This window comes from Pleurodeles waltl, chromosome 3_1, assembly GCF_031143425.1.
Source record: "Pleurodeles waltl isolate 20211129_DDA chromosome 3_1, aPleWal1.hap1.20221129, whole genome shotgun sequence".
Classification (NCBI taxonomy): domain Eukaryota; kingdom Metazoa; phylum Chordata; class Amphibia; order Caudata; family Salamandridae; genus Pleurodeles; species Pleurodeles waltl.
The window spans coordinates 219633985-219661468 of NC_090440.1; the positions used below are offsets into that span (position 1 = coordinate 219633985).

Sequence of the window (27484 nt, forward strand, 5' to 3'; positions counted from 1 at the left end):
AGGGAACGGAAAGGATGGCGAGGGAGTAGGACTAAGAGTAATGCCATTACCGGTAAGTAATGGACGCATAACCTCCTGTCCTTCCCTTGCCTTCCTTTCCCAACCAATGAGATGTAGCAGGAGAAACACAGGAGACGGACACTGAGTTGCAACAAATTTAATCACAACACAACAGGACACCAGAAAGGAACCCCCATTGCATCATAGAGAACAACACACGGTGACCCAACACCAACTCCAAACCCCCCAAGTCCACCAGTGTGTAATGATGAACAAAAGTGCAAGGAGAGGCCCAAGTAGCCACCCCGCAAATTTCCACCACAGAAGTGCCCTGTAACTCAGCTACCATAGCAGCCATACTCCATGTAGAATGTCCCTGGATCCCTGGAGGCGGCACAACCCCTTTCAAAGAATAAGCCATCAAAACCAGAGAGCGGACCCAATGACTCAAAGAAGCAGTGGGCGTTTTTTCCCCCTTCCGAGCCGGACCAAAATTAACAAACAAAAAATCCCCTTTCCGGAAAGGAGCAACCACCCGCAGGTATTCCAACAAGGCCCTACACACATTCAAAGAATGCAACCGAACCTCCGCAGCCGAGTAAGGGTCGGGACAAAAGGCAGGCAGGATAACCTCCTGCTGAGCATGGAAAGCGGATTTCACTTTGGGAACAAACGAGGGAACAGTCACAAGACTAATCCGATCAGGAAAAATCTTACAAAAAAGGAAAAGAGCAGGCCAAAGCCCCCAACTCCCCCAAACACCGGGCCGAAGTGGTGGCCAACAGAAAAACAGTTTTTAACGACAGATGACGCAAATCACAGGACTCCAGAGGCGCAAAGGGAGGACCAGTCAAGACCTCCAACACCAATGAATGGATGAGGAAACAAGTTAGGACGGCCCTGAAAAAGCTAGGCATCAAATGACCCTCATCAGAGAGATTACGCCACGGACCCCGAAAAGCCTGAATCGCAGCCCATTGCACCCGCAGAGAAGCCACAGACAAACCCAACTGGGCCCCATCCTGCAAAAACTGCATCACCTCAAACAGAGATGCCTCTGTAGGATCCAGCAGATGATGCAAACACCAGGCAGAAAATACTTTCCACTACCGACCATAAGACAGTAATGTGGAACGACACCAGGAAGCCAGCAAAGTCGAAGTCAAAGGGACCAGAACCCCCAAGCCCCTCAACCCCCTCCATTCAACCTCCAAGCTGTCAAGTGCAACCGCCTCAACGAACCCAGAGGGAGGAAAGGAAACTCCAGAGACGAAGGACAGAGAGGGAGAGCCCACATGTTACCGGAGGCAATTAACCGAAGCAACAGAAACCAATTTGCCTGTGGCTAATGCGGTGCGATCAAGAGAACGCTGGCCTTCAGTAGACGCACCCTCACCAGAAAAGCATGGAGCAACTGAAAGGGTGGGAATGCATACAGAAGACCCTGAGGCCAAGGACACGACATCCCGTCCACTGACCAAGCCTGAGGGCAACGCAACTGGGAGCAAAAGCACCTCAGCTTCGCATTCTCTTGGGAGGCAAACAAATCTAACACCGGAAGACCCACATGCTAACCCAACAATGGACCAGAGACAATCAGAGGGAAAAAATCAGTGACAAAGGAATGACCTGGCTCAACAGATCCGCCCGAACATTGTTGACCACCCCCTGAATGTAGGTGGCCCGAAGAGGCAGAACCCACTCCTGAGCCCAAACGAAAATGTCCCTCGCAATCCGAAACAGAGACCGAGACCTGGTCCCACCCTGCCTGTTCACGTAAGATTTGGCCACCAAGTTGTCCGTCCGGAGAAGAACATCCAAGCCCTTCAGGGACCCCTGAAAATGGACCAGAGCCAACTCCCTCCAATTCAAGGAGCGGCCCGACTCCTGAGGCAACCAAAACCCCTGGACCTGTTCCAAACCCAGCCACGTGCCCCATCCGGAGAGACTGGCTTCAGTCGTTACTACAACCGACTGCAAAGGAGACAAAGGCACCCCAAATGGAAGATGAGCAGGCACCAGCCATCAACCCAACTCCCTGTGAGTGAATCCCGACACAGGAATCTTCGCCCGAAGATAGCCTGGAGCCGGAGACCAATGAGCGAGAAACCAGTTCATCAGGCAAAGAAGATGAAACCACGCCTAAGGCACCAGAAAGACCACCGACGCCAAATGACCGTGCAGATGCAACCACTGAAGGACTCTGGGAGCACTCTGCGACAAGATCAACAACACCTGTGACTGGAGGCACCACAACCGCTTCTCTGACCCAGTCACCAAGCCTTGGAGAGTCAGAAAGCAGGCCCCTAGGAAGACCAAATCCTGGGAAGGAACCAAATCTGACTTCCCCCAGTTGACCAAAAACCCGTGAAGTTTCAGGACCAACAGTACCAGTGCCACATGACTCCTCAACAGAACCCAGCTGGGGGTCTGAATCAGAATATCATCCAAATATGGATGGACAAACACTCCCTCAGAATGCACAAGAGCCACCAGAGAAGCCAGCCCCTTGGTCAAAATCCGGGGAGAGCATTTGAGGCCAAATGGCAGAACAACGAATTGAAAATGGTCCCGACCTACTGCAAAGCAGAGGAACCTCTGTGAAGACAGGGCAACGGGAACATGCAGGCAAGCATCCTGCAGATCCAGAGACCCCAGGAAATCCCCCGGACTGATCAGAGGAAAAATCATTTGAATAGACAGCATCCGGAAATGCACAGTCTTTATCCAGGAATTCACCCACTTGAGATTTAGCACTGGACGAAAACCCCTGACACCTTTGGAACCAGGAACAAGACGGAGTAAGCACCCTGTCCCCTTTCCCCCCACAGGAACTCGGGAGATGGCCCCTTTCACTAGCAAGTCCCGGAAACCCTCCATCAGTGCCCCCCCTTCGGGCACTGTCCGGAGGCAGGGGCATAGGACAAACACCCGTATCGGGAGGAACCACGTTGAAGTCTATGGTGTAGCCATTGTCCACAATGGCCAGCACCCAGCGATCAGTGACTTCCCCCTGCCGAACTTGAAGAAAGTGGCTCAGACGACCCCCAACTGGCCAACTTCCAGGCCCACAGTGATTGTCAGGAACCCTTCTTGAGGCCAGCCCGACCAGAAGGACCACATTTCTTAGGAAAAAAAGGGACTGAAAACAACGTTTCCTGGAAGAAAAAGATTTGGAATCAAACTTGGGAGAAGAGAGAGAATGCTTCCTCCAACCCTTGCTAGACGACGAACCACCTTGTAAGGCAAGGCGTGCTTCCTCTCCTTAAAAGCTTTCAAAGCATGGTAGGCAACTGATCCCCAAACAAATTGGGACCTTCAAAAGGAAGCCACAGGAGAGCAAACTTCTCCCCTAGATCTGCCTTCCACATCCTCAACCAGAGGGACCGTCGAGCCCCAATCAAAGCCCCAGAAGCCAGAGCCGAAGTGCGGACAACATAAGATGACATGTCAGCCAGCAACCTGGCCTGCTGGTCCATAACCGCAAGCAGCTCCGAACATTCAGAACCCTCTTTCACAGCCACCGTAAGCTTGTCAAAGTTCTGCACCATGACTTGGGCAGAATATGCAGAGAAAATACCAGCTCTGAGGGCTAAATTCTCCACTGCAAAGGCCTTCTTCAGACCCAAATCCACCTTCCTGTCAGTGGCATCAGCAGGAACGCAGTCCTCAGGATTGACCGCCATCTTGCCAATCAAAGTAGCTAAAATGGAATCCAGTTTAACAGAAGGAGGCAACACCTCCTCCCCCTCCAGCAAGTACAACTTCTGAAGAAAGCGAGGAACTTGAGACTTGTCCACATCCTTCCACTCATGGAAAACCATATCCTTAACTGGACCCTGGAAATGTATGGCAAACCACAAAGGCGTCTGATACTGAGGGAACAAGTGGGAATCAGTCCCAGAAGGGGAAGAACAGAAAACCCCAAATTGTCCCGAACATGGGTCAGAACATCCCACATCTCCTCCCTGGAGACATACTTCCCACCAGAAGACGTAGAAGGGGCAGCATCATCCGAGGAAGAGGATTCCCTCCACCGTCCCCGAAGGACAGGAGGCAGAAGAACATCCAGGCCTAGGAGCCCCAGCCTGAAGGGCCTTAGACACAGGCACCTCAATCATGTCCTGAACCTCCTCCCTGGACATGAGAGACGTATGAACCCCCAGTGCAACCTGGTGCCCACCAGGAGTTTTAAGGGGAACCCCAACATCCTCTCCCTCTGAAGAAGAAGAGGAAGAGACAATCCTGCACCGTTTGGAAGGACCCGGCCTTGACATGATCCAAACACGAAATGCACTCGAGACAACAACAGCAGCCAGTAAAATAAAGGAGAAACTCCACCTCCCTTCACAAGCAGCAAATGGAAACAGCGCAGTCATTAAACAAATAACAAGAAAAATGCGCACAGAAATGGCCGCCCTACCGTATCCAGGAAGATTCACATGACCGGAGAAGCAGCTCAGCATACGTGAGGCTAAGACCCGGAAGTGCAGCCCCAGCCACCAGAGAGCCGACCATCTCCGTCAGCCGACCTGGAAGTAGCTTCCCTCAAGGTAGCGCCTGCTGACCCAGAGGAAGAAGCGACCACCGGGGGACCCACCGCGAGGAGCACCGCACCTGCTGAGACTCAACACGAGGTCCTCCCAGGCCCCGCCATTGAGGAGGAAGTGAAGGTAAGTCTTGCAGGCTGTGGGGTGGGAGGAACTTTTCAAAGGGGAAGGGAGGGGTCTAGGGGGAGGCAAGGAGACTCATTGGTTGGGAAAGGAAGGCGAGGGAGGGACGGGAGGTAATTTCTGTTCCTAACTGAGCTAAATTCTAACTAAATGTTGTGGTTATTTTCCATAGTTCAATGCTTATATAAAAGTGTGTTAGCTGATTTAACAGATGTGTACACAGCTACCCCTAGTGGGTTGCTGCATTATGTCTTACCAGGCCATGATTTATCCAAGTTCTTGTATAAATTGAATGTTCTATTGATTGAGAATGTTATTAATACGTGGATTCTTCTTCAAGGATAGAAGTGAATGTAGCAACTGAGAAAGTTTCTTCCTGAGAACAGAAGTTTAGACGAGATGGAACAATGGAGCTACAGATGAGACAGAAGAGGAAAAGTTACTATTGAAAAATATTTACTGGTTAATGTGATGTTGTTGCATTTTAGGTTATCAATTAGAATTATTATTGGCTGAATCGTAACCACCCCATATACTGACCAATCATAAGCTTTTTGAAGATTAGTATAACAATCTGAGTAGGATTTTCTTAAATCAGACTTTAGACTTTTGATTTTGAGGTTTTGAGACTGCAGACTTCCAGAGTTTCTGTTGATGTTCCGAGTAATATTAGCAGTGTGGGTTTAGGTGCCATTAGGCGCTGATTCTCTGAAGACATGCCTGATGGTGTCCCCTTGCTGACGTAGACTACATGTCGTTGTAACTGGGGTAACGTATAAGGTTGTAATGTTATATGTGTCTCTTTTGCTTTGCAGGTACCAGCTGCAACTTAGAATTTGATTGCTGCATACTAGTAATGTTTTTTTTATTTTATAATAACACGAGATAGAGTGATTTTCCTAAATTTGTGTTTCTAAATTCTTTTTACATGAACCCCAACATGTTGATGCTAATTTGTGATTAGTGAGGGTATTAACTTCGAATGTTCAAGATCTATATTGACTCTCTTTGAACTAATGTCTACGTTGCCATTATAACAGATTTTGGTGTTTGCTAATCAGTGTTATTATTTTGGAGATTATTTGCTTAATTGTTTTGATTAAACTCAGATATACAAGACATTCTAATCAACCTCTTTTATTCATACAGGCTTACCACTTGTGTTTGAGAGTTATTTTCGTGAGATGAGCATTGTTAATCTCGGGAAATACATTTTATAATTCTTCTTAATAAACTGGTGTGGTTATTGTTTGAGGTTCAAGATTTTTGATTATATTGATTAATGTTGGTGATTACATTCCTCATTGATGACATCCCCTCAATCCTATGTCGCTTCGATCCATTGACCTCTTGCACAGAATCCACTATTCGGTTTAAGCAATAGCTAGGATTTCATGGCGATGCAGCAGAACCTCTCACTGAATAGCTCACTAAACTGTTAAAGTGGCAGGAAGACATGCTACGATATTATAGACTATGTGACTACACTTCATAGGATATGACAGTTAATAGAACACCTCACTAAACACAAATATGAGAGGGACGAACTACCCTACAACATATTCTAAAGTAGCCTCCCTCACAAACAAGAACAATAGAAGGCCGGGATCACTTGTACAGTATACACTTGAAGAGCAACAGGGCAACTTCTGAACAGGAGGAGGCTGAGTGTGGGGGCATTGGGTTAAGAGTTATGTAATGTTATTCAAGTAACCTACAGGCATGATGTATACCGTTTATTTGAGTATTACTACAGTACAATGCCCATATAAACTCTGACAAATGCATAACTGTGACGCAACACTGCTATGAACAAGTGATAACCAGCAGAGAAATAGAATATATGTACGCGTTGTTAATACTATATGCAATACTTATTTATTTCTTGCTGAGTTAATAAATTGAATGAATAAAATAAGTTTTAAAAAAAAGTGATCCAGAGTATAAATGAGTTGAAGATCTATAGAGTAGATGAATGTCCACTGATAGAAAGCAGTGAAGTACTGATGACATAGATTAAAAGTACAAGGCAGGACAGCAGGGCCTGAGCAAAAGGCACTACTTTGTCAAAAAAGAGAGCAGAAAGCAAAAAAGTCTAAGAATTGTCAAGAATGGTGCCAACCCAACTTTGAAATGCTGTACTGTGTTAAAGAGCTTCTATATTAATACGTTCTGGAAGTTATGTTTTTTGTGTGTTCCCCATGAGGAGCAGGTCAATGTTGCACGCTTTCGATGTGTGGTACAGGTGCGTATTAGTGATACTGCTCTGTTGCAGGTGGAACCCAGAGTTCCAGGCATTTTCAATGAATTCTCACCGTCATTGCACACGATAGATGCTGCCATGGGTGAAGTACCCTGTATCTGTCTCCGGTACTGAGGCTGCAACGTTCCACCCTCCACAGCAGTAGACCCATAAATCCTCAACACGAAAACTGCAGCTCCCTGAGAATCTTCCGACGGAAGACGAGGGACAGTCAGGTCCTGACAACTGTAAACTGTCTACTGGAGGTAGCCTGGCTGAAACAATCTAACGTTCTTCTATTACAGTGCAGAACGTTATCTTATTATGTCCTGACTGAGAAAGGATGGTCATTCCTATTATTACGGGCATGGAAAATGGACCTACCTTGGAGCCTTCACCTCAAGGGAAACTCTATCTAAAAGCATGGCACCTGAAAGAGGAAGGAAATCAGCCAGGGGATGACAGAATAAGAGAAATGTCATATACTTCAAATAAACCAGTTACCACACGTCCCCAGACAAGTGAGCATATCTTGCAGTGTACTGGCAAAATCACCAGATATCAGACACTTGGTGAATACTTATTAAGCCAATCTTCCCGCCGCCACAGACACAATTTAATTAAAAAAGCTCTGAATTATTTGACTTTTACTGATCTGTGTGCTGACGCTGGAAACGGGGCTGGTTTCCAAACATATTAACTGACAGAAGCTCTGTAGATTAAAAGCAGAGCGACAGATTTCAAAATCAATCAATGGTTTTGAGGCTATGCAATGATAGTGTGTGTAAGAGCAGCAGCTTTAATATCTATATACGCATATGGCAACACCCTCGACATCACTGCTGATAGTTGAATGTAACATCACCAATGGCTTCATTGCTAATATCACTAAAGCCGCATACAGTTGTTCTTTTGCACATACATTTGATAACACTGGAAATACAGACTGGTTTGTATATGTGTCAAGTGCAAGTAAATCTCTATTGAAAGTGGCACTGCAACTTTCTAATTACAATTAGTCTATGTAGCAAATTTGCCTTTTTTATATGGTCACCCCAGATTGTATGCTTTTTCTGAACCCAATTTATTCTGTCTTGAGGACTTTGTGCTCTGTAGCACAGCTAAACAGTAGTGAAGTGCCTGTGCTTCCCCATTAAAACATGTGTTGTACATTCGAGCTCTAAATATGGTCTATTTAACTTCCCTATTAGCCACTTGTAAATGGTGCCCCAAGTGCACCAATGAAAAGGAAAGTTAAATCTAATTTGTGGGCTTCTGTGTCTTTACACCACCCATATATACAACAAAAGTGTGTCAGGAGCACCATTGTGCTCTAGCTACACTGCAATGGAAATGCGCTGCTGTGACACACGATTGGAAAATGCCTTTACCATTAAGGAAAATCCTGTTTTTATATATTCATAAGGCACCGCTTAAAGAGTGCCTTGCATGCCCACAGAATAGGATGCTAATATTTATAAATATGGGGCACACACATATTAGGGTTAGTGTGACCGCACAATGAAGAAAAAATAAATCTATTTCACTTTCTAGACCTTTTCCTAACAGGCGTAGGTGGGAATAAAATCTTTATTTTCCACCTCAATTTAGGAAAGGTCTAAATAAATGATTCAAAGTTATCCCTTGCTTAACTTTTAAAACCTGACATCTGAAATCAGATTTTTGATAACTTAAGCAGAAAAGTAATTCTGTAAAAATGTACGTTAGGCTGCCTAACCCAAAACTGTTGTGAAACCAGCTCTGCCAATCACAACTCCCGAGCTTGAGTACATATCCTTGGCTGGGGGACTTAATGACCCCATCTCAGAGGACAACTGTTTCCTAGGAAATGCCAATGGGTGTTAATTGCTGACCTTTTAGCAGGGATTAGCTATCTGGGGGTGTACAGAAACAGTTGGTAGAACAAAAGGCACCTTCAGCAATTCCTTTGGAAACATCAAGGAGGTCTTCTTTTTATCCCCGGACCCTCCTAGACAGTTAAGCCCCAGCTCTTGTAGGCAGGAAAACTAGAGTTGACTCTGTCAGGTATGGAAGGGTTCATGAAAACAAGCGTGTTTGATGGCATCTGGGTTCAGCCATCTTGAAACGGGGGCTCCTGGGTGATTTCACTGTAAGTCAAAGAGGAAGTGCTGCACACAGGTGGGAACTGTGAGAAAAGTGTTTGGATTAGGTGGTAGAATTCCTCCAATCACTGTCTAGTACAAAGGGTAAACGTGACACATGTACCTCCACTTTCTAAGAACAGTTGTGGAACTAAAGAAGAAGAATCCTGACTTGTGCTAGGACAAAAGGACTTCCACAAGGACTCAAGGATTCCTGAGTGCTGCTGGCACCTAGGGGACAGAGCTCCTCTCCAAAGGTTAAGTAGTTGGCCTACTATTTACCTCCTTCAGGGACACCAATGCAGAAGGACTCCTGACTCCAAGAGGGCCCAGCAGACTAGCTAGGACTAGACTCTGCAGGAGACATTCCTGGAAAGAGACATGGTACCCAGAAACCTACAGAGAGCTGTTAGTGTGCTGCAGGATTGACCAGAATAATCTTTCAGACCAGTTAAAGACTAAGGGCCTGATTTAGAACTTTTGGCGGAGGGGTTACTCGGTCACAACAGTAGTGGCTATCCTGTCCGCCAAAATCGAGTTACCATTGTTTTCAATGATATTTAGATTTCTGCAGATGGGATATCGATTACTGTTATGATGGAGTAACCCCTCCGCCAATATCAAAATCAGGCCCTAAGTCTGAAGCTAAAACCTTTGACCGGGAGAATCCGTTTGGTGTGCCAAACCTTCCATCACAGTTGCCCTGAAATTGAGTCTAGATCCTGGCCCAACACAAACTGTTATTTTTCCATAGAGCTTGACTACTTTCTAGGTGTTTTAAAAACAGTATCTCCAGGTCCACTTAACCTGTTTTGATTATCTGGTGTCTTTTTGCTTATTACATTTTCTAAATTTTTCTAAATTGGTTTGGGAATTTTATTATGTTGTGCTCTTTACTTTACAATTGTTTGTACTGCTTGACCTAAGCACACCCTTCTTTGGGAGTGCCTTCTGCTTGTGCCATAGCTACCACTGGTTGAGCAGAGATTCTTTCAGAACAGTGTTTTGACTTAATCAGAGTTAGTTTATTGAGTTAGTTACTTGACACCACTATAAATATACTGATTTGTTTTTAAGAACATCCCTGCCTGCACTTATGCCAATTTAGTTGATGTATATATGTGATGGATTTCTCTACTACAATAAGAATGTTGTTTTAAAAGAGTGGCCTGTTTATGCCTTCTGTGTTTTTCATTTGATATTTTGAAAGAGATTATACAGGGAAAATGTGATTCAGAGGTGACCAATCTATAGATGCTAGCCTCACAAAACAAATCCCACCGGAAGATTGTCCATGTTATATGCAAATTGTTAATTGACAAAGAAGGTGCTGCGCCATAACACTGATGAGAGGTTCCAAATGATGTGGCCACCAGTTATCTCTCTCTATGTCAATGAATGCACCATACTACTTTTTTCTCATGTAAAAAATATGTTGTAATGGCTCTCTCTGTCCAATTATCTAAGTGCATGTGCACAACACTTTCCATCACTTGCATTGTTCTAAAGCACTTTTGGAGCCTGGCCACCCTTTACCTTTCTAGGATTCTCAGATACCAAAGTCAATAAGGTCTGTTGATATTGTATTTAGGTATGTGTCCTATTTAGAAGAAATCTGTTTTGGATACTGGCAGGTGAGGTAGAAACTATTTATTCTTTAGTGAGGAAAAATGCTGATGTCAAGATGGCTGGATTTTGTGGCATGCATTATGCTACTTTTGTGCATTATTCCACCTTTTTGTTCCCTTAGTGTCAAGGATGTGCAAAAGTATGATTCTCAATAAAATCAATTAAATTGACCAAAATGTGGCCCCTACGTTTTGTTAAACCTTACATGTATCCTGTTTTGACCATCTCATATATTTCCAAAAGATAGTCATTGGGTTTGGGTAGTAGTTTGCACTCACTATTGACTATAGTGGCATTGATGACTGATAACCATTATATCTCAAAATTACCTACAGTTTAGATTTATTTGAGGCATCCCAGTTGTGGTCTCACTGGGTGCCTATAACACTTAAGTGGGAAAATGTGACCAGTTTTTGTCTTCAGCATATACTCAGAGTTTTTAAAAGAGAGTGGATTTTTTGTTCTCCAGAGCCTAAGTTTGTAGATGTGCAGTAATCAATAATCAACAGTAGTGTCTTAGAACTGTAAGCATTAGGATCCTGTGACTAGGGGTGGACATATGAAGGGCATTATGCAATCAATCTGTGAGGTGTTAGGTGTGGTCCTTAACAGTTATTGGGATATGGTGAGTTCAGTTGAATGTTGTAGGCTGATGAGTAAAGATGTTAACTACAAGCTCCGTGTGTGGTGTGTTCTTAAACATGGTACCAGGCTAGGGTGGACACAACATCAACCACTCGACCCTTGTAGCACAGATGAGCAACTTCACATTTGTGCAGGGGTGTTCTTTTGAAATTATAGCAGGTAGCCTGTGGGAACGGTGACTGTGCTCACATGAGGCAGCGGAATGGAGGAGTTAAAAGTATATACATTCTTTCATAATCCCTTTCTGTATCTGTCTGGAAGAAGGCAACGTTCAAATGTTCCATGTCTGCTGTTCAACTGCAGTAGTTCTTGCTTTATAGCTTACCTTGCATTGTTGTATGTGTAGTTTTCATTTTTGGATTTTAAAGCCAGCAATAATAATGTACAGTGATGCGAGCTAAAATACCTAGGCTTTCACCCCTTCATATACCCGTTTGCTTAGCGGTCTAAATTATGAGTATTTACTGCACCCGGTAATTACTAGGTGTGTTAAATGTCTAAACCTAAGGTAAATGTCATTAGGCTGCTGAAAATAACAGTAGAAAAGTGTATGGTATTTACAGTACCATGCAGATTTTGGTTTATTAAGCACCAAAATCTGCTTGTTATTCCCCATAATGTCGTAATAGGTGCTATGTATACACTGGATAAAAACGCACCCCAGGGAACTGTTATGTATCTGCTGCAATATGGTGTGATGAAAAGCACCTGGACTCCAATAAACTCAATTTAAAGGTTTCTAGTGTTTAGAACATCTCATGGTAGTTATGCCTGCCATCGTAATACAATCCTCTCAGACTTTCCAAAGAGACCAGCCAGCTCAGAGCATTCTGGACAGGCCACATTAGAGTTTACCAGGCCTTCCCACACAGGTCAGCCCTCGCACTGCAGCCAGCCTGGCCATGTAGGACAGGCCAGAATTATCAGTGCAATCTACAACCCATATCCATAGATGATAAACCAACAATATAGTCTCCGAGATATATGTAGGTATGTGGAACTCATTTATAGAACAAATGTAGCAAAAAGCAACATGTCACTGTACAGCGCCTAACGCAAAAAAAAAAAAAAACAGAGAAAAGAGCAATCCTTGTTGCTGCGTCCTAACGTGATAAGAGAACTGTCCTTGGTGTTGAGGTGTAGTGATCTTTAAAAAGGAGACCGTCCTGATGGAAACTGTGATGTAGTTAAATGGAAAAGGCCAGTTACCCGTTTTTTGTTTATCTTTGATCTTCTTTATCTATAATCTGGTGTTGTCCTGCCTGCAGAATATTGTAGAGCCACAGGAGGTGGCGAATTTGTCAGCCAGATATACAGTGATGATGCCAGTCATGATGACTTTGTAGTCTATGCAATTAGCCTTTAATTCAGTGCCAGCCTATAATGGGAGTTGTTGGAGTTCCATCAGGGTGGTAGTGATGCGGTCAAATTTCTTCACTCCTTGAAGCGTGGCTTTCAGTTGTAGTCTATGCAGCAAATCCAAATACATTTACTAATAATAATAGTTATTTAATGAATGCAGGTAAGTGAATGAATAGCTAAATGGACGGGAAGTGTTAGACTGAGCAAAAGAGTGCCAAAACTAGTGAGTGAGCGGGCAAGTGATTAATTAGTGAAGCCGTAAGCGAGGGGACGCAGGGATAAGTGTGTGAACAAGTCAGCATGCTTGAAGGAGCACATCAATATGAAAGGAAGTGAATGATGTTTCAAGGTACTTGAAATTGGTGAACAAAGACATGGACAGCAGCTCAATTTCACTCCTTTTTTATATGTTGCCACCTCTTCTCTTTTTCTGTTACAGCTAGCCATTCTCTAACTGTCTCGCATTTCTTCCTTACCACTTTCTCTCCTTTCTCAATAGCGTTCATCCTTTTGCCTAAAATTTCACTCACTGCATCATAGATTACTTATAGCTTAGTAGCTGGTATGGGTCCCACATATGACCTAACCTTGTTTGCTTTTTTCTCCTCACTGGCTTCTTGTATTACCTACTGGAATACCATGTCATTGTTGCTAGTGTTTGCCTACTCACTCCTTTCCAGTACTCACTAGTTTTCCCAATTCCTGTTGTGCCACTGCCTCACCACACAATGAATCCCACGCCATTGGTGGCCAAGGTACGCTGTGCACAGAGGGCAGGAGAGGTGCAGGGAGTACTAGCAGACCACCACTCTCCCTACAAGCACTTACCTTGAAGTGGTTGACCGGCTGTATAATCCTCTGCACCTCTGTGTTTTTCCTTGAGGGAACAGTGGCTAGGAGCTTCCTCTGGCATCCAGAATCATCTAGCAAGGGGTCATGGAATATGTCTTCCCAAGCCAAGATGGTGACTGTCCAGGGACTATTATTAAATCTTGCCAGTCCATCATGGTGCCATCCTTTTTCATTTCATGGTTTTTGGAGTATAAAAGGAACTCAGAATGATTTCCCTTCATGTCACAACACTTCAGCAGTCTTGTTGTTGGCCTCTTCGTTCCCAATGTATTTCCAGTTGTTACCTGGTTCCTGTTTGGTATTTCTTCTCCTTTGTATTCCTGTTTATTGCTTCAGTCTGCTCCTGGTTGCACAGCATGTTTCCTGGAATCCTTTTGCCCTCCCCTGGATTCCTCTGCCTGCTCCTGGACTCCTCTGCTATCCTTGTGTTTTTTTTGCTCATTGGGTTTTTTCTACGACAGGGGCTTTTTTTCCGGAAGGCACTATCTGCTTTGGCGCTGTCAAGTGTCAGTGGCATTGTAGCTACTGGAAGGGGTCGTGCTTACCTATGGCAGACCAGGACCGTCAAGATCTGGACTTCCTATTCCATCTGCCACTGAGGGTCTTTAGCTAGGCGTCACTCCTTGAATAGCGACACCTCCTATAATTTTGGCAACTTTATTGATTCCATTCCCTCCACTGCACACATATAGGATGGCGGATTAATAGTTTAAGACCTTGTTGACCTTACTGAATGTTATCTGGGCAACATTTTTTCTGCAACCAGATCCCAACCGGTCCCCACTACCACTCTGCCCTCTATTCTCTAATCACCAGTGAGACTCTGTGTACCCGTGGACTTTTATAAAGACTAATGGATAGGACTATAGGATTAGTGACATATATCTGTTCTAAAGCATTGTTTATTTTTCTGTTTCTGTTAGTGCCTTTCAGCTAAACTTCACAAGGCTGGAGGTACCAAAAGTGAAGTCTTAGTTACCAGCTGCTACCACTGATGACCCCTAAAATATGCCCATGTATTGTGAGTATTAAGTGCTACTGTGGGGGAAACCAGGCATAGTGTAACATTAATAAAAAGTGGAGTCTAACAGTCAACGGATACATTTACTCAATCCACCTTAAGGAAATTGGCAACAAGGATAAACTTGACATTAACCCTTCACTGAAAGGCCTTTTCTCCTCAGGTGCCGAGCCTTTTTTTTGGCCATGTGGGTCAGTTTGTGCTTAGGCCCTTATAACTTTTTGTCCACATAAGCTACCCATGCCAAATTTGCGTCGTTTTTTCCTAACATCCTCGGGATTCCTGAGGTATCTGGGGTTTGTGGGTTCCCCTGGAGGAGACCATGAAATTAGCCAAAATACACCTGAATTTTTTTTTTTTCAAAAATATAGGAAAAAAGGTCTGCAGAAGAAAGCATGTGTTTTTCCCGTGCAAATGGCGTCAACAAAGGGTTTATAGTGCTTAAATGACCATCTTCCCAGCTTTCAGGAACAGGCAGACTTGAATCAGAAAACCAAATTTTTCAGCACAGTTTTGACATTTTACTTGACATATCCCATTTTTTGTGCTCTTACTTTCTTTTCAGTTAGGGACAGAAATGGGTGTGAAACTAATGGTGGATCCTGGACAGCTAAACATTTCTGAAAAGCAGACAAAATTCTGAATTCAGCAAGGGGTCATTTGTGTAGATCCTTCAAGGTTTTCCTACAGAAAGTAACAACTAAAATAAAATAAAATTGAAATTGAGGTGAAAAAAAGAGCAATTTCTGTCCATATTTTCTTCTATAACCTTTTCCAGCTATGGCAGATATTTTAAAGCAATATACCGTTACGTTTGCTGGACTCCTCTGCTTGTGAGATGTATAGGGCTCGTAGGTTTATCAAGAACCCTAGGTACCCAGACCCAATAAAGGAGCTGCACCTTGCAATAGATTTTCATTGTTTACCGTGTATACAGCAATTAATTTGGTGAAATATAAAGAGTGAAAAATAGGTATCAAGGAAACCTTTGTTCTTACAAAATGGGCACAGGATAAGGTGTTGAGAAGCAGTGGTTATTGCACATCTCTGAATTCTGGGGTCCTCATAAAAGCATGTGAATTACAGGGCATTTCTCAAATAGACGTCTTTTTTACACACTGTCTTACATTTTGAAGAAAAAAATGTAGAGAAAGACAAGGGGCAATGACACTTTTTCTTCTATTCTGTGTTCCCCAAAGTCTCCCAATGAAAATTGTACCTCACTTGTGTGGGTAGGCCTAATGCCTGCGACAGGAAACGCAACATGGACCCATCACATTTTTATATTGAAATATGATGTGTTTTTGGGAAAGTGCCTAGGTGTGGATTTTGACCTCTAGCTCAGCCGGCACCTCGGGAAACCTAGCAAACCTGTGCATTTTTTAAAAGTAGACACCTAGGGAAATCCAGGATGAGGTGACTGGTGAGGCTCTCACCAGGTTCTCTTACACAGAATCCTTTGTAAACCTCAAAATATGGCAAAAAAAACATTTTTCCTCACATTTCAGTGATAGACAGTTCTGGAATCAGAGAGGAGCCATACATTTCCTTCCACCCAGCATCCCCCCAAGTCTCCTGATAAAAATGGTACCTCGCTTGTGTGGGTAGGCCTAGTGCTCGCCACACAAAATGCCCCAAAACACAACATGGACACATCACATTTTCCCAAAGAAAACTGACCTGTTTTTTTGCAAAGTGCCTAGCTGTGGATGTTAGCCTTTAGCTCAGCCGACACCTAGGAAAACCTAACAAACGTGGACATTTCTGAAAACTAGACACCAGGGGAACCCAGGATGGGGTAACTTGTGGTGGTGTCACCAGGTTCTGTTACCTAGAATCCTTACAAACCTCAAAATTCAACAAAAACACCTTTTCCTCATATTTCGATGCCTGAAAGTTCTGGAATCTGAGGAGAGCCACAAACTTCCTTCTACTCAGCATTCCCCCACATCTTCCGATAAAAATGGTACCTCATTTGTGAGGGCAGGCCTAGTGCCCGCAACAAGAAATGCCCCAAAAAACTACGTGGACACATCAAAATTATCAAATACAAAACAATCTGTTTTTGCGGGGGACCTGCGTTTTTGATCCTGGGCTCAGCAGCCATGTAGGGAAACCTACCAAACCCAGACATTTCTGAAAACTAGACACCCAAGGATCCCCCAGTGTTTTCTTACCCAGAATTTTCAGAAAACTTCAAATTGTGTTGGATCACAGCACCAGCACAAATTTCCAACACCTAACGTTCCCAAGGGGACCCCTTCCCTTTTGCGAATGGGTTACCACCAGTGTGACACTGATGGTAACTGTAATTGCTTTGCGACTGCGTTCGCGATCACAAAGCAATTTAGCATTGGGGTGCGAGTTGCAAATAGGAAGGGGACACCCCTTCCTATCTGCGAGTCGCATTCCCATTTTGCGAGTCGTGTACCAACTCGCAAAATGGGAATGAGCATCGCGATGCACATTTTGCATTGCGCAAACTGCGATTTTCGCAGTTTGCGCCATGCAAAATGCTACCTACATCTTGCCCTAGGTCTTGTAGATTTTTCTACATGGCAGTGTCCCAAATGTCCAAAAAGTGCAGCCCTCACCATTCCAAGTGGGATGATTTTGAGAGTTAGCCATGCTCTCATGGTCCAAATGTAAAAACAAAACCCAAAATAATCAAGTATCCTTTTGCTTGCCATTGGGATAACATCTTTTAGTGTGGGGGAAAGCTGAAAGACTGTTATCCCCTTCAGTTGGGGTGGGGGCATAACCATGCCCATACTGTTTGGTAACCACCACCCTACTATTTTTTTTTAATACCCTGGTATCTAGTAGGCTTTCTGCCCCCCTGGGGAGTGGATCCGGGGTAATTGCCCCATCTACCCACCAGTAGGCAGAACAAATTTGTCCCCATTTATTTGGGGTAGTGGTATGGCCTTACCCCTAACCTCTTTCTTTTAAAACAATTCTTCCCTGGTCTCTGGTGGGCTTTATGCCCCACTTGGGGGCAGATGAGCCTTACAAAAATAGGCCGATCTGCCCCCAAGGGGGGGGGGGGCAAAAATGGCCATCAGTAATGTGCCCCCATGGAGAGCAACCTTTTCCCAAGGGGCTGCCCCCTAAACAAAACACACACACACAAATCCCTGGTGCCTAAGTGGTTTATGCCTCCCCCGGGGCAGATCGGCCATATAGAAATAGGCTGATCTTCCCCCAAGGGGGACAGAAATGGCCTAAAATAAATATAACTCCCTTGCCTAAGTGGTCATTCCCCATCTGTAAAAAAAAAAAAAATCCCTGGTCCCTAGTAGTTTCTGCCCCGATTGGAGGCAGATCATCCTAATTAAAATAGGCTAATCTGCCCCCATGAGGGGGCAGAAATTGCCTAAAATAAATTTGTCCCCCAGGAGAGTAACCCTTGCCTAAGGGGTCGCTCCCCTTGCGTGAAATTGGCACAAAAAAAATCCCAAGTGTCTATTGGTTTCTCCCCCCTCGGGGCAGATTATTCTATTAAAAATAGGTAGATATGCCCCAAGGTGGGCAGAAATGGCCTAAAGTAAAATTGCCCCCCAGGGGACCGTCCCTTGCCTAAGGGGTCGCTCCACATCTGTAAAAAACAATTTAAAAAATCCCTGGTGCCTAGCTGTTTCTGACCCCGTTGGGGGCAGATCGGCCTAGTTAAAATAGGCTGATCTGCCCCCAAGGTAGGCAGAAATGGCCTAAAATAAATTTGCTCCCTAGGGGAGCAACCTTTGCCTAAGGGGACACCCCCCTTGTGTGAAACTGATTTAAAAATAAAAAATCCCTGGTGTCTAGTGGTTTTTACCTCCTTTGCGGGAAGATTAGCCTAAGGAAAATAGGCCTATCTGCCCCCAAGGGGGGCAGAAATGGCCTAAAAACAATTGGCCCCCCAGGGGAGCGACACATGCATAAGGGGTCGCTCTCCATGTGTAAAAAAGTTTAAAAAATATATATCCCTGGTGTCTAGTGGGTGTCTAGTGGGTTCTGCCTCCTTTGCCTAAGGGGTCACCCCTCTTGTGTGAAACTGATTTAAAAATAAAAAATCCCTGGTGTCTAGTGGTTTTTGCCTCCTTTGCGGGAAGATTAGCCTAAGGAAAATAGGCCGATCTGCCCCGAGGTGGGCCAGAAAAGTCCTAAAACCAAATGCCCCCCAGGGGAGCAGCCCTTGCCCAAGGGGCCACTCCCCTTCATTGTTTACTTTTCATAAATAGAACTCCCTGGTGTCTAGTGGGCATCTTTACAGCCTGATCGCTTTACGATCGGGCTGCAGAAATGCTCAGAAAGACATCAAAGGAAAGGATAAGCCTTTGATCCCTCTCTGCCGTTCCCCACCCCCGATTGGAAGAGAAATGCAAGCATTTAACTTCCGATCGTGCTGGAAGCTGAGCTTTCAGCGCAATGGGGAAGCCCTCTGGTGAGGTCAGCGAGCGATTGCGCGCTGACGTCATCAGACATCACTGTGGGGGGGCAGGAAGGGTAGAAGCAATTCCCCTTCCGTCCCTGCCCAGGGGATGGGGGTGAGAGGCACTCTAGAGCTTCCCCCAAGGGCCGGGTGCAGGACGTAACGGTTACGTCCTCAGCACCCAAGGAGTTAAGTCTGTTCTTGCTTACTTAATTGGTCACAAAGCGGCTACATTTTAAAATATGTTGCACACTCAAAGCGCTCGAGGCACCTGCTGCAGATATCTTTGTGTTTCAGGGAATAATAATAACATTAATGGTAGGGTAAAGTTGTTGGTTAATGGACATGCTGGACAGATTTGTGTGTTGGCTAGTCACAGTTGTGACTTATAAAGTAGTATAGAAGGTTAATATGTTAATATACCTGCTGTGAAACACATTGTATGACATGCTGATCACAGATTTGTAGTTTATGAAGTTAAGTAAATGGGTTACTATTTTTGGCACATAGATCTTTTTCTTACTTGTTGTAGTTGATAAGATTAAATCTTTCTAACCTAGCAGTGAACTATGAACCAGCATTAACAAGCTGGATGCAAACTGCAAATCAGACATTTAAGACCTTTTTTTCCCCCTCATTCTATTGTTATTTTAGGTTTGCTGCAAAGAGTTCCCTTGGGCAGTCATAAAGTCTTATTAGTATAAACAACCCTAACCACTGTGTTAAGTTTCAAATCTAGACTTTCTGTTCTCTTGACCATGCTCTGCTAACATATAATGGCTAGTAAGGGCGATATGTGACTCCTACACAGTGTAAACCACATTGTCTCATGTGACATTTCCTGCACATTGATTTAAATACTTGTATAACTTATTGTCTCTATATGATTTGTGCATGTGATGTACAGTGCTCTGACACCCTCCATTCAGATGAGTAGTACTGTGAAAGAATTAAAATAAAAAACATTATTATTTAAATCATTAATTGCGTAATTATTCATACAGACAGAAACTTCAGACATTCTTAGGATGCATGCATGTTTCTTATATTAAAGAGTTTATCAAAGTCAAAAACCTGCCACCAAATCATAGTTTCTCTTAAGTGCTTCTAAAGTGATAAAGTCAGTGTGCTTTTGATTCCTTCCATTGCATTCCCATCTAGGTGTTATGCTCCAGATAGCTCACAGCCAGGATGATACTGGAATAAAAGTGGGACTGATAGTCCTTCACATTAAGCCTTTGTTTTGGGCCCAGCTGGAAGTGAAAATAAGAAAACCTTTTCACTACCTTCAGGTTGACGTTATGAACCTAGAGCAAGCAGGGCATGGCCATTACTGAAAGTGTCAAATTCAGGACAAATTCAGGACAAATTCAACATTTTTCACTGGGCCAGCTTGGATCCCGTTTCTGGCTCAATAACAGCTTCTGGATTCGGGCCCCGGTTGGTTCCACCTCAATTTCTGTACTGGTTATGATATGATATGCTACGACATAAAATTATATCATATCATATCACATATCATACATGATATGACATGATACTTTATAATATAACGTGATATGAAATGTTATGATGTGATATGATAGGATATGATTTTATACAATGTGATGCAGTACTATATGATAAAGGGTATTTATAGAGCACTCCAGCTACCCTAAAATGGTTTCTTGGTGGAGTTGATGGGTAGAATGGGGCGGATTGGTTAGGGCAGAAGGGATGTCTACAAAGAATGACAGGTTTACCATGCTTGTGATATGTTAAGTGGATTAATTCAGTTTACAATCTGGTGGGTTACGAGTTCCTGAGTTTTTCTCCCAGTAGACTGAAATCTCTCACTCTGTGCTTATTGTAACTAAAAGTAGTACTTTTGATGAGGGGCACGGGGCACGAAAATAAGAGCAAGTTCCCTAAAAATATAGGTCCTTGCTTATAGGCCAGATGCATTATGCAGAGATTTTGAAACAGTTATTTTGTGGGCTGGATGTCCAGGGAGTGTTGCACATTAGACTGTTAGATTGTCGTTTTTTGAGATCCAGAACTCTGGCAGCAGCGTTTTGCATGTTTGAGAGTCCATTGCATGACCCTATGAGTTGACGGTCCTCTCAGGACAGTGCTAATCCTGGGATAATGGTCCAAATCTAATTCTGCAGCATGTGGCCTCGAGGCCATTAGTGTTTGTTGCATTTGATAATAGAAAAGAACAGATAATAAAGCAGCAGTGATATCCAATAGTCAATTAGAGTGGGCTTAATCTATGTTATCGATTCCCTCGCAATCTGAATTCTGGCCACAATTCATTTCCTTCTTGATGTGTGAGAGAAGAGAAACTATATCAAATGCAAAGTCATTCCTTCATAGTAGTGTTCTGTGGCTGTGCAGGGCCGGCTTTAGGACTGGTGGCGCTGAGTGTGACAGTTTATTGTGGCCCCCCCTATCTCATGACCTCCTCGGTTTCACTCACTACCACCTGGCAAATGTGTCCCTTATCTCTCCATCGCTCCCCTTTCACATACATTCATGTGTTTTAAAGCACTTTTAACGGCTGGCTTTACTAATCCACTTAGCTGGTCACATAAAATATGGGGTCATATTTAAGAGCCCCTTCTAACGCCACATTAGCATCATTTTTTATGATAATGTGGTGCTAGAAGGCCAAAAACGCTGGGCCATATTTACAAAGTGGCGCAGTGCACGCATTGTGCCACTCTGTATCCCTTTGCGCTACATTATGCCTGCACCAGACATAATGTATGCAAAGGTGGCATTTCCCTTTTTGGGGGGGGGGGCAAAAAAAATGACGCAAAGAAATCCAACAGATTTCTTTGCGTTATTTTTTCCGGCAATCCTGGGTGCTTTGCAGGATTAGCATCTAAATATTTTACTCTAATCCTGCAAAGCGCCGGGCTAGCGTACAAAATTCTGGCACTAGTTCCCTAACTACCGCCATGTTGCGCCATATTCTATATACAGCACACACATGGTGGAATTAGGGGAGCGCTAAGGCGTGCAAGAAAGGTGGTACAGCACTGTGTGCAGCGCCACTTTTTCAAATATGCCCCATAGGGTCATATTTAAGAGCCCCTAGCGCAATTCTAACATTACATTAGCGTATTTTTTTTTTTAATGCTAATGTGGCGTTAGAAGGCCAAAAATGCTGTGCCATGTTTACAAAGTGGAGCAATGCATGCATTGCACCACTTTGTAACCCTTTGTGCTACATTATGCCTGTGCCCGGCATAGTGTATGCAAAGGGGGCATCCCCCCCATTAGTGGGGCCAACACAATGGCACAAAGAAATCTGACAGATTTCGTCATTTGTTTCCGGCACTTTTAATGCCTGCTCAGAGCAGGCATTAAAAGGAAGCTTCCATTGGTTACAATGGGCCTATAGGTGCTTTGCAACATTAGCGTAATTTTTTTTTATGCTAATCCTGCAAAGCGCCGGACTAGCATTAAAAAATCTTAAACTAGTCCCTTAACTACTGCCATGGTGCGCCGTATTTTAAATATGACGTACATAACATATGGTGGCATTAGGGGGTGCTAAGGTGTGCAAGAAAAGTGACGCTGCACTGTGTGCAGCGCCACTTTTCTTAAATATGCCCCATAGTTCTGTTTTTTGCAGCAGGCATATTAACCATCTGTGCCACTTTATGTTGACTCAAAGCTGACACTAGGCAAAACTCCCATCTTTCTCTCTAGCAGGAGCATTAATCACAAGAGGTATGTTGACATTTTAATTGTTTCTTGAAGACTAAACACACAAGAAACTTTTAAGTAGGTGCTTTCAATTCGCAAGTTTCGGAAGCTATTGCTAAGCACAGCACCCCCCTGAGGTCAGCGCCCGGTGCGGTCGCACCACCCAAAAGGCAGCCCTGTGGCTGAGCCATGGCATATTCAAGTCATCCACTCTGGTCTCAGTGTCTGGTAAGCAAGATCCCTTAATGCAGTTAGACCTGACCATTCCCTGATATTCGGGAGGAAGATGTTTGTAGAAATGTATCTTGGGTCCTAGAATGTAGCTGTATGGCAAGAGGATAAGTAACATAATAGTGTGGTAGATTAGTGGTTTTGAAACCTAACCTTTCTATAGGTATTAACTACCTGAACCACTTGTGGGAGTCCCTGCAGCTGACTAGAAAGATCAACTGCCTCTTCTGTTTATCTGTTTACCTTTGGAAAGAATGTATTTTATTGGCACTGACTGTATTTCTGGCTTTGGGCAAAACAGGATCACTAAAACCGCTTTTCATCTCTTTTGATTTAGGAACAAGAAGAGGCGGAATTGATGAGGCCAGCAGCTGAATTTTTGACACTTGTCAGACTCCCATGCATCAGAACTCTCATCTGATCAAGGCTTTCACACCCAGAAGTCTCACTCTACCCACTGGAGACCATACGTCATCTGCAGGAGCTTGAAGCGATTTCAGAGCTACTAGACCTTGGATACGACAATCCACTAAGTGTCTGAGACTGGGGACTGCGATTATGGTCTCAGGGAGGATTGGCCTTGAGCAGCTATTAGAGGTTGTGCTTCTAGCCTTCTACAGAATGATGTTGCCCACAAACAGTCAACATTTTCGACACTTCAGGCATCCTCTGGTCCACATCATCGATCTTGCAAAGCAATTATTTATTTGAAGGGAGAATCATTTTAGGGGGGCTCACACACACATCTCATTGCAGAAGTTGTGGTGGGCTTCTGCCAATCTCACTGAATGAGAAGCTTTACCCTCTCCACTGACAGAGCTGGCTTTCCACCTCCCTATGCTACCATTGCTCTTGGAATTGCTCGATTTATTTCTGCTTCTGGATATGATCCTGTGAGGGCCTGGGGAGTTCGGGCACAGAGGAGGGGAGGGCGGGCGCGAAGACGTTAAGATGTGGAGCCCTCCCCAGCTGAGAGGGGCTCTGTGGAGGCACACACTGGCTGACGGAGATGGGAACAGCCTGTGGAGCTTTGCCCAGCACCCCAGCCTGGTGAAGGATGTCCAGCAGGAGCTCACAGGATGGGGAGCGAAACAGTGAGAGCCCAGGCGGCGGCAGTGACGAGCGAGAGCGCATCAGGAACCAGATGAAGATGGTCATCGGGCAGCTGGAGGGCATTCTACAGGAGCTGAAGGAGGTGGCCAAGGAGTTGCGAGAGGTAAGGAAGCTGAAGGCTCATCCTAAATGCCATAGGTTGTTGATAAACTGCCTGTGGGCTTTTACTGTGCCATGGTTGTGAACGTCCAAGAAATATGTTTGTAGCACATGAAAAGCAGGCAGTGATTGTGCACATCTTACTGGAATGAAAAACTGAGATCTTTATAGCTTCTTTCTGTCTCACAATATTAATCATTTGGTCTTGCAAGTTTTACTCATCCTCAGCCAATCAAATTTATGAACTCACCAACGGATTCCATATTTTACAAAAAAATGTCTGATATTCTCCAAACGTCCTCTTGATTTTTCTGAGATGTTATAGACGTGTTTTTTTTTTGGATCCTCTATTCCTCAGCAAGTATCTTTATTTCTGTCTCCCAAAATATCTGTTATGCCAGTGGGTTAATGCATTGAAATGAGTGGCAAATTTGTCAATAAGGCTGCTCCTTTTATGTCATAAAACTTTAAGCTGTCATGTTTCGCTCAGATGTGTAGCTGCCTGTCACCGACACGCTTCTGATCCCTAGACCTCACAAAGTCAGAGCAGGAGAAATTACTTTCAGAGCTGTAGTTTCGAGGCTCTGTAATGCCCTCCCACAGCATCTCAGCAAAACAGCACTTGCTATCTCTTACAAAGCATTTAAAGTCCTCCCTGCTTAGTCTGCAGATATATAATATCCAGGATAACATGTGTCTCCTGCCCTGAAATCCATATCAGACTTTTATGTAGCCCTAAGCAGCTCTTGCCAGTAGGCCCTCTTTATAAATACCAGTTTGGATTTTATTTTGATAGAATTGATAACGCATACCCTGATTAGGTCTAGCCTTAGAGACAATTAATTTAAATTTGTGGTAAATGGAGTTTAATTATATAGTGTAAATAGTGAAAGGCTGGTATACACCTGGCTCTCCTGGACCAATTATGAACACCCATGTTCTACAACACTAAAATTGAGTAGATACTAGATCTTGGGCCAGTATTCTATGGACTAACGGCCATGATATTTTCCAGGAGATGTTGTCTTTATGTCAATAGTCTTACTATTTATTGCTAAAACACAATCGATCTTCAACTTTGGAAAGCAGCACTGGAGTCGCTGTTTACCAGGATGTCTCATTGGAAGATGCAAGAGATTGCCAGCATTCTGAAAGAAATGCCTGATCTGGATACTCGCTCAGGACTATTGAGTTACCTACATGGACACTTCTTATCTATCCTGTAGTGCCGAAACATTCAAATTAAGGTCACCTCGATGTCACTTGTCAACAAGGAGGCACTGCATCATGGGCTTTTCATTTACAAGGAAAGTTTTAGGTGCGTTAGTTCAGTTAGTTCAACTGAAGTGAACAGGACGATAATTCCAAGAACGCATTAGGTTGGTATAACAAAACCCAAAAGAAGAGCACTGAGTCCTGGGTGACATTGAGTCATCTCGCAATCTTACAGGAGGAAAAGAGAGTCTAAGAAGATATCGACCATCAGCAGATTCAAGAGCCCCTCTAATGTGTATTTCTTCCAAGGCAGCTGAAGAGAGCCTTAGTGGGGCTCTGGCCTCTGTGTGGAGGGATGCATGTAGGAAGACGGAAAAAGCCACCTTGAAAAATCTAGCTGTTTTCTTAGTTTTCTTAATTAAACTTTTTATTTATATATTTGCTCCCTTTTTTACAATATGTAATACACAATCAAAACGTTTCAGCGTCAAAGATAGACACTGTCTAGTTTTTCCAAATATTCTCAACCAATCACAGCCCTCCTCCACTATTCTCTTGACACTAATATGCACTTGAGATCATTGGGCTTTGTATCACTTGTTCATTTCTGCGTATTGTCACTTGCCATACAACTTTATAAGGTGTTCTCGTTGGTAGGTGGATTTAATTCATCCAATATTTCCTTTAGCATCGGTCTTTGGGCAATGTTCCACTTAAAGCCTAATATTTGACATATATTTATTTCTAAATTTCTGTGTCCTGGGACATAATCAGATCATATAGTATTCTTCGAACATGCCCACACCCCTCTGACAAAAATCATGTGGCAATCTTCGAAATGTATCCACTAGTACTCTTATGCGATAAATACCATGAAGTATTTTAATCTATACCAGTCTCAACCCAAAGTATATGGCCACCTCTCTAAGAGACTTAACACTTCCTACTTAGGCCCTCTTTACGAGGAGCAGAATTTCACTCACAGCAATAACTCCGGGTGAAATTCTCCACCCGCAATTCTAAGTGTCTCTTGGTCTGTAATTATAAGGTCCATAAACTCTAGGATTTATATTTCTGTGGTTTGGAGACACCATAGCAACTTCTGTTACTGCAGGGGCTGTAGGCTGCGGTAAAACTAAGCTCCTACCCAAACTATGCAGCAACACATGGGAGAAGGCAGTAATCCCCCTGGGACAGGCACTACTCATCCCTGCCCCCAACCCTGCACTGACCATCCCGCTGACACTTTCTGTCGGCTCAGAGAAACAGCCTTCTTGGTCAGTGACTCACTCATTGGACAACCCTCTGCAACCTCAGTTCCCGCTAGCAAACACCAGCCCTGAGCATGTTGTTGGTAATAACATATATCCTTATTCAAATAATTGTTCTCTTTCAATTCTTTAAATAATTTCAGCAGCCTCTGGGCCTCAAACATCATGTACCTTAGATATTCCGATCAGCTCCCACTTTCGGAAACCATCTAATCCATTCAGATCCGGTAACAATTTATTGTCCTGTGGAGGAGTCTACTCTGTTACCACACCCTTTCATGAAATGTCTCTTATAGCCTTATTCTAGACATGAGCTATCACTGCTGTGTATTCAGAAAACTCACTTTGGGTATATTCACCATATATGAGTCTAGAATACCCCTTTACCCCATTACATACCTATTCATCTTCTGTAGGAGCCCCGCTTGTGATGAGAAGGCCACTCATTCTGCACCACTAGCTGAGAGGGCTAGTAGTACATCCTAATGTGAGCTGCAGTATTCCTCCATCACATACACCTCTTGTCAGTGTTATCACTATACGAGGAGACCTTCTATCTCATAGTAGGCTTCTAAGTAAATCATTTTCTCAAATGAAGAAGTCTTTGAGTACACTATATGGTATTTGGAAGCCGGTACACAAGAGTAGGCAAAGGGACCATTTTATAAAGCACTGTCCTTCCCACCAATGATAAGGCACTTTTCTCCAATGCATAACATACCTTTTAAAGTGTGCCAGTGCTTTGTCAAGATTATTTTGTAAAAATGATGTCTTAACCCTAGTAATCCTAGGTGTATGAATGGGGCTTCTCACTTCTGTGTCCATGGCTATTCCATAACTAGAAATAGGGTCAGTTCTAGCGTTGATGCAAAAAACATACGGGAGAGTGAACAGC

At 43.8% G+C, this 27484-nt stretch overlaps 1 protein-coding gene across 1 annotated transcript in view; it reads left to right on the forward strand.

The window, feature by feature from the left end:
• Nucleotides 1–27484, forward strand: part of INSYN1 (inhibitory synaptic factor 1) — a 317639-nt gene that overhangs the window by 72914 nt on the left and 217241 nt on the right. The window contains exon 2 of the mRNA XM_069222226.1: nucleotides 23229–24107. Within this exon, the coding sequence (XP_069078327.1) occupies nucleotides 23949–24107 (159 nt within the window). The 5' untranslated portion in view covers nucleotides 23229–23948. The remainder of the gene's footprint in view (nucleotides 1–23228; nucleotides 24108–27484) is intronic.